This window comes from Miniopterus natalensis, chromosome 9, assembly GCF_054644295.1.
Source record: "Miniopterus natalensis isolate mMinNat1 chromosome 9, mMinNat1.hap1, whole genome shotgun sequence".
Taxonomy (NCBI): Eukaryota; Metazoa; Chordata; class Mammalia; order Chiroptera; family Miniopteridae; genus Miniopterus; species Miniopterus natalensis.
The window spans coordinates 77324972-77340178 of NC_142089.1; the positions used below are offsets into that span (position 1 = coordinate 77324972).

Below are 15207 nucleotides of genomic sequence, written 5' to 3' on the forward strand. Positions count from 1 at the left end.
CACCATCTCCACCATCACCAGCACCACCTCTGTGCCTCCACCATCACCACCTCCACCATCACCAGCACCACCTCTGCGCCTCCACCATCACCATCTCCACCATCACCAGCACCACCACCTCTGCGCCTCCACCGTCCCTGTAGCACGCCCTGGCCTTGGCCCGCCTTCGGTTTCCAGGCAGCCCCTGCAAGCGTGCTGCTACGTGGCCACCAGAGGGAGGCAGCAGCGGCTGGGGAGCTCGGTCTGCTGGCGCCCGGGTGCCTTCCTCACCGGGAGCAGGACGTGCCTGTGTGAGGGAGACTTTTTAGTCTTCTGTCTTTCAGGCTCATTGCATCTGCACTTTGCGCTTTTGGGAAGACGTTTGACACATAACAGAACTGTGGTGGAATTACAGGCACCATATGACTCAAAGACCCCAACCAGTGGCTTTTATCCTCAATTTTTTCCCAGAATACTAAAAATAATACTTTTGCATGGAATTTTAGTTTTCCTCTCCGAATCATTCCACCTGTGTTATCTCAAAAGTAGTCAACAAGTTTGTTTGATTTGAGTAGTCGGAAGATATTATTATGACTGACGTTGGCTTAAAGGACACAAGCTGAGCCTGGGTGGGCTGCCTGTTCGTGAAAGGTGGCAGGACTCACCATCCTAGCTGCCAGGTGTCCTCCTGCCGACAGGTGCCCTCCTCTCTGCCAAGCTGCCCCTCGTAGAGGGGACAAACAGTAGGGGGGATGTTACACTGCAGGCCTGCGGTGCTCGTGCTCCCAGGGGTCCCCACCAAAGAGACATGTGGGAATTTCTGCAGAATGGGTCCCGGGAGCAGTCTGGCAGCACCCCATGCTTACCCAGGGAGACAAGGCCCACACTCGGCGTCATTCTCCATGTCCCCTGGCATCAGCACGGTGGCCCTGAAGAATCCTTCGCAGTCTTTGTGGCGCCTGCATATCTGGTAGCCTCCTTTGGAAAACTTCTCTGCTGGGCAAGGGATGCAGCCGTAGTCTTCGTCCTTGGTGCCATAGCCACAGGACTGGCGGAGGAAGGGACAGAGGACACAGGTGAGTGCAGGGTCACACCTGCCATGACCAAACCTGTAATCTTTGGGCATGCCAGGCACCTTGGGCACACCAGGGGCACTGGGCACATGAGGCCCATTGGCACATGGGTGCACTGGGGACCCTGGGCACTGATTTAGCTTGAGGACCACATGGAGAGCAGCACAAGGTATGGTGACGGCACCCCGTGAAGGCTGGGGGCGCTGTGGTCTGGCGGCCGGGCGGGGGCCTTACCAGGTACGGCTCCTCCCCCGGCCCACACTGGGGACACTCATGGCACAGCCCTGTGGTCTGGTTGTAGTATTCATTCTCGCCGCAGTTGTTGTATTCTGCTCTGGCCCCGCACATCAGAGACACCTGCCACAAGAAAGGGGTCGCTGGGCTTCCATACCTCCTTGAAGACACACACAGTTATTCAGGGTCAGTGCCCAGGCTGGGTGAGGAAGGACTAATGGTGAGAGCCACTCGGTCACTTACTGCACCTTCGGTGCCCGAGCTCCAGGAACGTTAGCTGATAAACTGGCAGGGCACCCACTTCCACGGTCTGGCCTCACTCCTGCCTCCCCTCTCCTCGACCCATCCCACCCTCGAGGCCTGATCCAAACTCTCTTCACCCATGAAATCTTTCTTCCTTTCTTTCCAAAGCCATGAATGAGGCAGCTTCTTCCCCGAGCCTCTAGAACAGCAGGTCTTTCAGCCACATGCAGCCTCTTCTCCCCTGAGGAGGGGCCCCGTGGTGAAGGCTTGGAGCTTTCTCAGTTGTGTGGCCCACAGGTGAGGCTTGTCACACAGGCTTGGGTTGTATATATCACAATTTAAATAAGGACATTTCTATCCATGAAACCCTATAAAGGGATCCACCAACCAGGGAAGTCTAGCTTAAACCCTGGGCGCTGTTCACTGCGTTGCAGGCATTACCTTTCTGTATTCTTGGAAGAACTCATTGAAGACGGTGCTATTATTGTTCCCATTTTACTGCCATGTAAACTGAGGCTTCAGAGGCCAAGGAGCCTGCCCAAGGAAGTATGGCTCGTGCAGGAAACAGCTTGGATGGGGGCCCCCACTGGAATCTCCACCAGGGCTGCCATGGTCACTCTTGGGCGAGGGTGTAGTGCAGGCAGGTGCTCTGACCCACTTACCACCAGGACGGGGAGCCAGGGCATCTGTCTGTAGTCTCCCGCAGGGGCCATCCTCTCCCACAGGTTCACCTGAAAGACACACTTCATCAGCAGCAGCGGCCTGCAGGGCCCTGAGGCTGCTCCAGGACTGACTGGCCATGGCCCAGGCCCAGGCCCAGGCCCAGGCCCAGACCCTGACTCCAGTTGCCTTCATTGTATCCCACTGGGTCCAAGGGACCTCCCAGCAAACAGAGTGAGGAATGGACATGCCCTAAAAGAAAAGGCAGATTTAAGCTGAGCCCCAGGCCTCTTGGACTGACTGTACATTGCCCGTCCTCCCAGCATCGCCCCATCCATGGGAAAGAGCTCCAGCGAGGAGGGACCAGAGCACGCTGCAGGCCACAGTTGAAGCCGGGCAATGACCAATTGTTGGACTTGCTGGGAGAGTCTGAAGAACCCTGGTGTGTGTGCTCCAGGCTAGTGTGATCCTCTGGCTGCAGGGGTGATCTGAGATGGCGCCAAGAATCAGAATGCAACCCTCCCCTCCCCCCCATGTCCTGCAGTCCCAGCCCCTCTGTAAGGTTCGGCCCTCTCTCTGTGAAGAATGGGTCACCTGTCAAAGTGATTGAGAGAATGTATCAGTCCATGTAACTTTACAGTTGAGACAGCTGAAGCCCAGAGAGGTTAGGGACTTGCCTAAGGTCACACAGCTAATGGACAGAGGACGGCTACGGCTCAGGCACTCAGGTGCTTTCCCCCAACTACTACAATGATGCTTTGAAGGAGGTGTTATTTTCCACTTTCAGAATGGGAGACCTGCATTTCCAACCAAAGCACTTTTACTGGTGAGCTTGCTGTACAAAGCGAGACAATGTGCTCATGTGGGAACCCAAATTCCCCAGTTGCCACATGCTGAGTCACTGTTATCTTGCTTTGACAGAGTGAATGAATTAGTGACAAAACAGCGTGTTGAATTATGTGAGGAACCTCCAGAATCAACCACTGACTCAGACCATGTAAATCCTTATGTTCTCAGTGAGACATTTGATCATAGAAACCCATAATTCCCAAATACCACCCCCAAATGACAATACAGGAAAGCAAAGCAGGAAATGATAAATGGGAAAGCCATTCTGTTTTTCCTTTCTTCCCCCCGCCCTTAGGAGAAAAGACCTGAACTTTGTCTTTATAATACAATATCCTGAAGGCATTAAGGAGAAAAGCAGCCAAAAGATTATTTATTAGAAATAGGAAGTTAAGTTTGAGAAGGAAGGAGGGCTGTGCAAGGCAGGAGTTGGGGAAAGTCCAGGACGGGGAAAGCCAAGGGCCAGTTAGTGGGCAGCTGGGTGGGGGTGGTGGTGCTGAGGACAAGCAAACTGCTTGAGTGTGCAGACTGGTCTTCTTTCTAATCTGCCCCTCCCCAGGGCACGGCACCTGCGCAGGGAGTGTGTGGGTGGGGAGATTGCACCTAACACATCAACATGTAGGAGAGGCCAGCGAGGGACAGACCTGAAGCGCTTTGAGCCATCTGCCTCAGCTCCTGCCCGCCTTCCGGGGAGCCTGTGGCCCTCGCTGCCCCAGCTCCAGGAGGCCTGTGCACCCCACCCCAGCCCCTTGGTCCTGCCTCCTGCGGGGAGCAGCGAGCACACACCTTCCCATAGGAAGAGCTTGGGTAACATCGAGCTTTAGCTATCCCGCTTATTTGTCATTACAATGAGCGAGGATTCCCGTGGAACACGGTGCAGGGCCCATACAGGAGGAAGCCGCAGAGAAGGCCACGTTTGTGTCTGCAAAGGGTTCCGTCTGCACAGAGGCAGGTCCGAGTGACATCACTGCATTCTCGACGAATTTTTTTTGACAGGGAGTAGAGTCGTGGGGAGACTAAGGACTGAGGGAGGGTCTGGGGAACATTCCCTTGTACACAGTTTCTATCATCAGAAGGATTTGGAGGAGCCCATTGTGATCTCTGATCAGGAAAAAGCGGATCTCTGTTCTGAGGAAGGTCCGGGAGAAGCCTGGGGGTGGGGGGGGTCTGGGCCTTCCCCAGGACCTCTCCCTGCTGGCACTGGTACCTCGGACTCCCGCGTCTCTCACCTGGTGAATGACATCAGGTGGCCTCTGAGGAAGGGCGAGGTTTCAGGAATCTCTTGAAGAGATAAAAAAAGCTGCCTTTTTGCACTCTCCAGCACACTGTCTGCAATTCAGCACCACATTTACCTTAGAAAGACCCCAAATGGATGAAGGTGAGGTTAGAGCACCCAGACACCCCGTGGTGAAATCCTGGGTGCTTTCCTTCTAGCAGGGAGCAAGCCGGGGCAGGTAGGATGGGAAGGGTAAAGTACAAGCAACGGCCAAGAGGGATCTTAGGAAGCAGCATCTCACTGATGTCCTGGCCTTTCCTTCAGGACAGCGGGGAGCAGAGCTGGGTTTCCACTGAGTGGGGCCCGAGGCTCCCCAAGGCAAGCTGCCGCTTGAAGGACTGCCAGGAACAGCACGAGGGTTTCTAATTTAATTGCTTCTAATTACGGCTGATCCTGGGAGGGCTTCTCTGTGAACACGGAGCAGGGCTGGCCACAGAGTCAGAGGAGCACGTACTAAAAGGCTCCTTAGAGATGTTCCCAGGCTAAGGGAAGGAGACAGGAAAGAAAAACAAATAAATATGCAAAGCCAAACAAAAACTTTGTTGCTTTGGATGCATTTCTATTATTGTTACCAATTCTCCAAGAAGGCAAGTGAGGTAGGGGGAGAAAACCGAGGGTAGCCCTTGAGTCAGGATCCATCCTGAGGCCTGACCGGCCTTGGACAAGCGCAGTTCTGCACCCAGGAAGGGGTCCAGCCTGCAAGCTGGTGGACCCAGCCTACTCCTAGTCGTCACCTCCTGGTGGCTTTGGCTTTGGAAATCCCCAGCTCCCCGTGCAGGGCAGGGCCGGCTGCTGCCCACCAGCTGGCAGAGGTTAGAGGGAGGAGCTGAGCAGGGTGCGCTCCAGCCTGGCAGGAGTTCTGAGCCCTCGCTCCCTGTGCCAGTGAGGGAGTAATGGGGGGACTGAAAGCTGTCTTCCCACAACCCGACAGATAAGGCTGCTCCTGACTTTGTGGGACTGACCGACCGGTGAAATGGTCTAGTTCAGGGCTGTGCAGCCAGGGGTACGGCCCACAGGTGCGTCCAGCCACCACCTGCTCCTGTGAACACACTTTCACGGCACCGCCATGGTCTAGTGCCTGCAGCCACTGTCACGAGAACACACAGACCCTGTGACGAAGCTCTGTGCCCTGCCTTAGTTCACTGCTTCTCCCCTTTCCCACTGACTCTTTACTTCTCTGCCTAGTAGCCATGCCTTTCCGAACACTGTTTCCACTTAAGGTAACAACGCAGCAACTGCGGAGCTCTGACCGCTGCCCAGGCACCGCCAGCTTAATTCTCACCACCGTAGGTGAGCTCGGCCGGGCTCAGTGGGGAGGCGGGCTGCAGCTGTAGGCCCATTTAGAGATGCATGCTGCTGGAGTCATTGGCGTGTTTTGTTTCCATGACACCCTATGACCTCAGCCAGGGGGTGCTGGACCTGCTGTTAACCAAATAGGAAAAAAAAAAGTACTGATTAAAAGCAAGAGCTGAATGAATCCCACCTTGGGCAAATTATGTCGCCTTTTGGTGGCTCAGTAAAATGGGCATAACAAGAATGCCTACTTCACAGGAGGAAGGGAGGCCCGAGTATTCCCGAGCTCAGGCTTGGCCTTTCCGTCTGTTACCACCACCTTCTGTTCTGGCACGAGGTTTTCCTGGAACAGCATCCCGTTATGGCAAGTCTTTGGCCAACACCAGGCAGTCTGATCTCTGGGACCTGGGCTGGGGAGGATGCTCTGGGGGAGCCACTGAGGTTTGGTTCCATGTCACCCCGTGATCTGGAGGTACCACAGGCACCACGCAGACCTGCCTGAGCTAAGCAGGCCAGGGCCCTGGCCTCCCCCCGCAGCCCTTTCTAACCTTAGGACCGAGGAAGAAAAGCAAACAGAGCCGTCTGCACTTCCTAGCGTGTAGAGCTGCTCTCGCAGCTACAGGAAGTAAGAATCAAGCCGGATAAAAGTCTGAAACACACTTAGGTCTAAGTCTGAACTATGAAGTCGGGCATCCATCAAGAAATCTTCTCTCCATGGGCCTCAAGTCAACAGAAAAGCATCTGCTCAAACCTGCTCTGGGGCGAGGTGGGTGCTTGGCACGAAAAAGACCCATGGCAGCCCACAGCTGGGTGGCCATTAGCAGGCCGTGGGTTGTTAACCTGGGGGTTGGAGTTGCGATACAGCAACTCTGCAGTGTGCTGCTTACATCCATTCAAAAATATTTATGAAGCATCTCCAATCTGACCCAATGCTGGGCTGGTTGTGGGGCTCATAAGAAGGAGACCCAGCCCCAGGTGATTGGGAACTGAGGGGAGCCAGATGTCACCCATGGGGCTTGGGGGCTGGATGTACAAGATGCTCAAGGGACAGGAAGGCACTGATTTGCAGAATTGGGTATGTCTGTGATGTATTTACATCCACTGTGGCCATTTTAGCTGCTGATTGAAGCTATTCATGCCAGGCCACTCAATGTAGAGATGGCAAAAACTTATTGGGAGCTAGTGACTCGTATCCTCGGAGGCACCTGACCCATTCTTAGGGAGATTGGGGCAGACAGATCGGAGTTTGCTGGGAAAGAGATGGAAAGAAGGTCCCCCAGGAAAGTGGAGTAGGCAGCCCAAATGGCCAGAGGCAAAGCTGTGGGCTGGACTAGAGGGCTGAGCATAACGTCAGATGGAGTTCAGAGAGCGCAATGGGACGTGTGCAAAAGCTGAGCAATGGAGCAAAAGAGTGGCCGGACCTACTTTCTACTGCAGTGACAGAAGGGGAGATGCACAGAGGAAATAAATATCACCATGCGACCCAACACACCTATCTCCAATGTAATCGAGATAAAAGCCAGATGAAACAACATTTATACTTCGTGCAACGTACTATGATCTATTCTGTCCTATTAGTTTTACTCCTTTTAAAAAATGGTGGTAGTTGCCGCACACAAAATTGCATTACTGGGATGATTTGTAATCCGAAAACCCCTGCCAAGGGAAGAAAGGAGGGTGGATGCCTGTTAGGAGATGATGGTGTTGGCAGAGACAGAGCATGGAAGCTGGCCCAGGTCTCTGTTTAGCTGTTGGTGTGGCTGAGGCTGCTACTGAGCAGAAAGCAGAGACAGGTGGGGGGTGCTGTGGGCTATGGCCACAGGCAGGGGCCTGGAGGACCCCCAAGAGGAGGCGGCCCTGGGAGGTTGCCTATGAGTTGAGCTGAGGAGAAAGGTCTGAATAAGGGAGAGATGTGGCTGTCACAGTATCCAGACAACTTGGTCTCTAGTGAGCTGCCTGTGAAGCCAGAAGGTCCCTCCCTTCCTCTCATTTTGGACAAACACCTGTCCATTTATGAAACAGAGGCCCTGGTCTAGGCCTTCGGCAGGGGCAGAGGGTGAAACAGGAGCCTGTCCTCATGCACGTTCCTTTCTCCTGACAGGAGCGCCAGGGTGACCACTGATCCCTGGCTCCACTCGAAGGGCCTGTCTGGGGCTCGGGAGAAAGCCAGGGCTTAAGCAGATGGGAAGCATGCCCTCCTGTGCCCAGGAGAGTGAAATTGGTGACCAAAAAACATTGCATTTGGCAAAATGATAACAAATGCTTGCAGTTTCTCTGTAAGTTTGAAACGATTTTAAGACAAAAAGTTTAAAAAATGGCACCATATTCCAACATGCAGCTAAGGTGCATCTAAAACAATTAACGAAGAGGTAGAGAAAAGCCCAGCCTTGACCACAGCCGGCAGCAGTCTCCCCAGGAGACGGCCTCCTGCCCTGCGGAAGCCTTTCTCAGAAGCTCTGTAATATTTCTAACCCATAGAGGAGACCCAGGAAGAGGAGAGGAAGTTGTGTGGCTGTGTGTGAGAATTAGGAGCACTGGCCTTGCCTCGGGGACACACGTGATGTGTGAGGAACCACTGTCCAGGGGGAAGGAAGAGGCTGTTTGTGACCCTCAGGTGTTGGGAGCTCAGCCCTTTGCAGGGACTGATGAGCTGTGACTCCAGGAGGGGCGAGCAGGGAGTCAAGCCACTCTCTTTCCACCAGGCCTTTTCTTCCCCAGTCTCGAGTTAGGCTAGATATTCAGACAAGGCCGAGATAAATGTAAAATTGGAGAACATCCGTGCAGCCGTGCTGCCCAATGTGGGCCAGGGGCCAGCGGCCCTGCTCCATCGCCGGAGCTCGTGAGGATCGCGGACCCTCGTGCCTCTGGAGCCGTTGCTGCAGAGTCTGCGCCCTAACCTCCCTGCCACTCGCTCTGTGTGCGCATGAACCTTTGTGAAGTCCGAGCTAGACAACCTCTTAAAAGCACTGTACTTGCCACCTTGTTCAATTCCCCTTGCAAACCAGGCAAGGTTTTTTTTTCCTGGGTCTCTCCCCATTAATTTCTGACCTCTCCCAAGGAACAAATGCTGGCTTTCGCATCACCCCATGGAGCGCTGTGCACTGGACACCATGAGTCCTTCGCTATTGTCTGTTGGTTCATTCACTCGTCATTTATTCAGCAGTTTACAGAGCTGCTACTGTCCTATAAGCAGTCCCATACACCCTGGGACAGTGACAGACAGGCAAGACGCCTGCCTTATTGGCCCTTTACATGTCCAGGGGACAGATACAGTTTATAATTATATAAATTTTAGGCCACTTCCTGCGTTATTAAGGCCCACTCCCTTGGGTCCAGTTTCCTTCTGGGCCGCTTGCCTCTGGGAATGGCCTTCACTCGCCGAGGATGGCTCTGCCTCCGTGGACCCTCGTGGTCATGGCTGCCTCGGGAGTGCAGACACACACGACAGTGCAAGGAGGCTGTGCTCCCTGTAGCCACCACGTGGGCCTGCGGCAGCTTCACAACGTTTGGTCCACCTGGGCCACCCCTTGGCTCCGTCTGACCACCCTGAATGTGGAGATGCTGCCTCCCACCAGAAGGCTGCTTCTCTCTGGGAAGTTTAAACTGGGGAGCCACAGCTCAAGCACCGTCCATCCCCATTCTGTGGGAAGGGGCTGAGGCAACCAGACGGTGGGGAGCTTTGGTAGGGAGGAGGCCTTCAGAGTTATCTTTTGAAGTGTGCGGGGTGGGGGTCTCTCTGACTTTGGCCCTTCCCTCTTCCAGTGTGCTCACCTGAGGTGGTGCCGGTCAGCTTCGCTCCCCTGTCCTGTCTGGCTGCAGTGGCTGGGACAGAGGCCCACTGGCCACCTGAGAAGCACAGTGCTACCTTTGGTGTGGCCCACATCACAGGAGACAGGAGAGGTCTGTGGCTGGCCCTACCCAGTTCTCAGCACAAGCTTAGTGTGGAGAGAGGTGAGGCTCTGGCAGCCGCCTGAGTCCTGGAGAGGCAGCTATACAGCTGGTCCCCCCTCGCTGCCCACCCAACACTGCTGTCTCCTCCCAGCCTCCCGCGCTGTCCCCACTCCTCCAGGAAGGTTGCGGTGGCCTCCGCCCCACACATCAACAGACGTTTCTGCTGTCAGACTCCCCATTTCCACAGTAAGACAGGTCTCACCCCCCCAGGAGACTGTGGCGGTCACTATCAGAGCATCGGAGAACACTCCCAGTTGATGGGATTTATGGCTCCGGGGAGCCCTCCCTTTCTCAGGTGGACAGTGTTATTAATGAGAGATTGTGAGGACATGCTCTTTCACTTCTGTTTAATCAAATCTGTTTCTTTGGAGAACCAGGAAGAGCCTGGAAGGTGCCTCCTGCACAGGCTTCTGTGTAGGACATTCTTAGTAATTTTAAAACAAGAGGTTCTCCATTTCTATTCTGCACGGGGTCCTACAAATTAAGCAGCCTGTCCTGTGCTCAGTCGCTCTGGCCAGGCAGGTGAGGCTGCCAAGCAGGGCCAGACTGCTGGGCCGCCCTGCCCATAAGCGGGCCCTCCTGGGCAGTGTGGCTGGGGCCAGGGAGAGTTGGAGAAAAGAGGCAGAGGCTCACAAGACTTGTCATGGTCAATAGGTGCCTCTCCTCTCCCGAAGACTTGAGAGGAATCCCAGAGGGACAGAGACTGATCGCTGGGAGAGAAATGCCCAGCCATGGAGTGCACTGGGGCATCTCAGAGCTTAGATAACATACCATGAGGGGTTTATTCTTTATTTCCACTCTGAGCACCTTTCATTCAGAAACTCCTTGGTGAAGATTCGGGGCTCTGATGGGTAAACTGGACCTCCATTGACATCTTCGGTGGCAGTCAGTGTCCTCACACCCTCTTGAGGATGCATTTTTTTATTGAAAATATGTAATGTGTGTGTAACTGTTTTTAAGGCCCTAGATCTTTCCTCTGTTGGAGACATTTGCTCCGGTGCCACCTGGTTGCACTATGTTCAGTCCAGGACAATCCTGGCCTGGGGTGCTGTGGGCCACTCCAGGCAGGAGGCACTGGGGGCTTTCTCCATAAGGTGCTTATTTGATACCTATTGTATCCTAAAAAGGCTAACACAATACAGGACCTTTGGGCGCTAAAATAAAAGCAGGAGTAGCTGCTTTGGTTTTGCTTAAGTTCCAGGGGCAGGTGAGGTGATCAGCAGAGGGGCCAGGTGCTGGTTGCGGAGCCACTGAGGGGGAGGGGCTGAAGGAACCTGCCTGCTCCGCGGGAAACCACAGGAGGCCTGCACAGAGGATGGGGACAGGAGGGGCACCCACAAGGCCAAAGCCCCTGGGCCTGACCCTTGAGTGGAGCCTTCCCAGAAGATGCTGACAAAGGTCTGTGATTTGAGTTGAAGGTTTAAAATGAGGGTCCTAAGTTTAACTTGTTTGCTTTTCTTTTGAAGCATCGCCACTAATACAAATAAGCGTGTCAAACTCTTTCGAACTCTATATGGATTATTAGCTCTTCAGCAGCAGAATCCAGAGAGGGGAACCTTCGTGCACTGCTGGTGGGAATGCAGACCTGGGCAGCCACTGTGGAAAAACAGTGTGGAGGTTCCTCAAACATTAAAAATGGAGCTGCCTTTTGACCCAGCGATCCCACTTCTGGGAATACATTAGAACAAACCAAAAACACTAATTCGAAAGAATATATACAGCCCCGTGTTCACTGTAGCATTATTTACAATAGCCAAGACACGGAAGCAGCCCAAGTGCCCATGAATGGGCAAGTGGATAAAGAATCTGTGGTAGATGTGCACAATGAAATACTACTCGGCCACAGAAAAGAACAGAATCTTCCCATTCGAGACAGCATGCATGGGCCTAAAGGATATTATGCTCAGTGAAATGAGTCAGAGAAAGACAAATGCCGTATAATTTCACTTATATGTGGAATCTAAAGAATAACATAAACTGACAAACAAAATAGAACCAGACTCATAGATACAGAGAACAGACTGACAGCTGGCAGAGAGGAGAGGGTTTTGGGAGCTGGGTGAAAGAGGTGAAGGGATTAAGAAGGACAGAAGAGTCACAGAGATGTAGATTCCAGCATAGGGAATAGAGTCAATAATATCATGATAACTATGTATGGGGCCAGGTGGGTACTTGAAATATTGGGGGGACCACTCTGTAAAGTACATGATTGTCTAACCCCTTTGCTGTACCTCTGAAACTATTACAGAATAATATTCACTGTAAAAAATAGATTTTATTTTAATATGTGATACTGTTGAATAGATTTTTAAAGACTCTAAAAGCCACATTAAAAAAAAAAAGAACCCAGAGAGCCAAAAAGAGCAAGGAAAACCAGTATTTTGGATATTTCTGTTCACATCTTATCTTTCTATTTGACTCTACTTTTCCTGTCAGTTTTTATGTTTCTACATATTAACTAGTGATGATAACAATTGTTTCTGAAGTGCTATAGACAGCCATGGCCTAAGAATATTCCCCAAACACCAACAATATTATTGTCTGTCCGCCTCTGTCAGGGCTTTACAGATTACTAACTTCACTACTATAGCTGCATGTGCATTTGTGCAGGGGTAGAGCTGGCACTGGAGCCCAAGGAGGAGGGAAACTCCCCTGCATTTGGGGCAGATCTGGTGTTTGGGGTGACTATAGTCTCGAAGGCTTGCTCTTGTAAATAATGTGGATGGCAAACAGCCATCCAGAAAGTTCAGAGGGCGAGCAGGCCTCCTTATCGGAATCTCCTACTGTAAGAACATGTACTCGCAGTTCCATTCCATTTCAGGTAATGCCTCAGAGCTGGAAGGATCCTGTAGAAGTGAGGAGTCTGGCGAAGCTTTAAAAAATCCCTATTTTATTGCCTTGTCAAAATTGAGGGAAAGCACTTTCAGGGTGAAATCGGGAAAGCTATTGTAACTAAAATGCATTGCTTTAAATGGCAAAATGCAAGTTTTTTTAGGACTCATATAAACATGTAAATATGAAATTTTGTTGAGGGCAAGCCCCGCCTGGGAACTAAAAGCGGCACTGGGTTCCCTCCAGGTCATGGCTCTGTTCTTTTCTCTTAGCAAGAGATGAATGAATGATTTCCTAAACTGCATTCAGGCAAAATAGAAGATTCTCACTTTCTACCAAGAGGCCACTGTGCCAAATTCTCCCTCATCTCATTGTCTCATTTCTCTGCTCTCATCAGCTCAGAAATGTGTGGAAAGCAATAGTTTCAGCCTGCCCTGTCACCCCCTCACCCAGCCATTCTTCTTGTCTCTGGACTCACGAGAGAACAGTGAGTCTGAACCTTAAAATTGTCCCACTGTGTAGGGGGTGAGGCTTGATGCACGAATGAATCTCAGTCACACCAACTCTGCTCAACAGCACCACTGAAACAACAACATCACACACAAGTACCAAGACCTTTTACTAGACTCCTAACATGTCGGTAAATAAAACACTAATCTGACGTACAGATATCCTTGCAGTGAAGGGAGTTGGAGGAGATAAACCATTTATTGGCACTGGGATTAGTAGATTCTAAAGTAGCTGCAAAGCTGTGGCAGGCGATAAAGCAAGAAGGGTCTGGAAATGATCACTATTGCTGTTTGCTCCCGAGGGGCCCTCAGAGGGCTTGCTGCTCTCTGAGGATTGTCACTGTGTGTGACTGAGGGTGCTCCCACATGGGTGGCAGAGGCCGGGCGAGGGGCTTCCTGAGACAGCTGCCTGAAAGGAATGGTGAGGTGAGGGCAGGCGGAAGGCAGGCAGAGGGCACGCGGCTCAGTGCCTGATCCCCATTGCACCCCCACAACATGCTCTATCCCTCCAGGCCTCTCTTTTTGGGGTCCCTAGCCCAGGGAGAAGAGGGGCTCTCGGTGCGGGAAGCAGCCATGTGTGGCCTCTGCACTCCAGGCTCTCAGGCAGCCTGGAGCTTCAGGCAGAGGCTGGAGATGAAGGTGGTGGACTCACCTCCTGTACCATCTAAGGGCATCGTCGCACCACCTGAGCTGGTGCTGCGAGCAGACGCAGCAGGGAGGCCTGCTACAGGCACTGCAACAGGCACACCCTGCCACACACGCCGCGGGCCACGTGTGCATGGCGCATCCAGGCGGGAAACAGTTCACGGCGACTATGCTCTCAGTCTGCACATCTCCTAAGGACCAGTGGTTTATTGTTCTCGTTAATGGCACATATTTATAGTCTTATTGCTAAGACTATACTTTTAAAGAGCAATCAGCTTTATGGAGGTATAATTAATTCACAATAAAATCCACACACTTCTAGCGGACAGGCCGGTGTCTGTAGTGATGTATGCACCATGTAGCCATACAGAAGATCATTATACAGAAGTTCCCTGTCACTTCCATGAGCTCTTCTCCTTCCCCTGTGTTGTCACCCTGCCTGCCGAGCCACTTCTGACCACTACACACCAGTTCTGCCTGTCTCAGAACATTAACACCCGTGGTCCGTCCGTGCTGTGAGAAGCAGCAGTTCCTCTTTGTTGCTGAATAGTCCTGCATGTGTTGATACGCCACAATGTATATCCATTCACCCATTCAATTTCTATTTGCTAAATTGACATTTTAAAAATGTTTTTTTTAAAATTGCTTCCTGGTCTTGGGGCAGTCCTGACCTCATACTTGACATAGGGGACTGGACTATCAGACAGGTTCTAGAAGGGGCTGCTCCCTGGCCCCAGTCTAGGCCTGCCAATGCTCCCAGGAGAGGACAGGGGCGCTGCCACCTTTTTGTCCAGTCATCAGAGCAATTCGGGGGTCACCAAGCTGGATGCAGCTGCCAAGCTGCTTCCACTGAACTGTTCCCACCGAAGGGTTTCCTTTCCAACCCCCTCCCTGGCTCCCTGCTGGGGGTTACCACGGAGATGCAACTAGAATCCCAAATCCTGAGGATCCACAAATAAAACCTGCCCCAGCCCCATACCAACAGTGAGTATGGTCAAAAGGGAAAGGTCGAAGAGCAAGGAAAACAAGAGCATTTGCCCAGAGCTAACCCCAGCGGGTGCTGTTGAAAAAGTCACTTCAAAATGATTGTCTGTGTGTTGAAAACAACAGCCTATTCCATGTAAATAATCATCCTCAACAAAATCCTTCTGTCCTAAGATTTTTTACGCTCAGATAGAATCGGCTCAGAGGAGACACACACGCTGTGTGTCCCTGTGGCCCTCACTGCCCAGGACTCTGTGGTCCTGGTGCCCGCGGCCTGCTCCCAGCCTGGGAGTGAATGTGTGTTCAGGGCTGGAGGGTAGATATGGACTTATCAGGTTATAGCTGGCAAAACTCTGCTGCAAGGAGAGGTCCCTCCACTTAAAAGTCTCCTTCCAGTCGAGGAGCACAGGTTATGTGTCCCTTATCTGATGAAAACCTGTGCATCCCTGAGAGAAATGTCATTGGATTTCTCCAGTTACCTGTGTTTTGGGAGTGGAGTCCTCTGGCGTGTTTGCCACGGTGATGTCCTCTCATAACAATACCGAGAGCATTTACGGAGGGTATACAGGGCCTGGACCTGTTCATGCGCACATTCTTGTGGTTAGGGGTAGTCAGTGGGGGCTTGGAGAAACTGAGTGACTTGCCTGAGGCCACACAGACAGAGGTGGCGCAAACCCACTTT

At 52.4% G+C, this 15207-nt stretch overlaps 1 protein-coding gene across 1 annotated transcript in view; it reads right to left on the minus strand.

Annotated features, from left to right (window-relative positions):
- EDAR (ectodysplasin A receptor) overlaps window positions 1-15207 on the minus strand; it is a 91412-nt gene that overhangs the window by 28964 nt on the left and 47241 nt on the right. Inside the window, exons 2-4 of the mRNA XM_016201863.2 lie at window positions 2192-2260; window positions 1287-1409; window positions 846-1027 (exon numbers count right to left, since the gene is read on the minus strand). Of these exons, the coding sequence (XP_016057349.1) occupies window positions 846-1027; window positions 1287-1409; window positions 2192-2242 (356 nt within the window). The 5' untranslated portion in view covers window positions 2243-2260. The remainder of the gene's footprint in view (window positions 1-845; window positions 1028-1286; window positions 1410-2191; window positions 2261-15207) is intronic.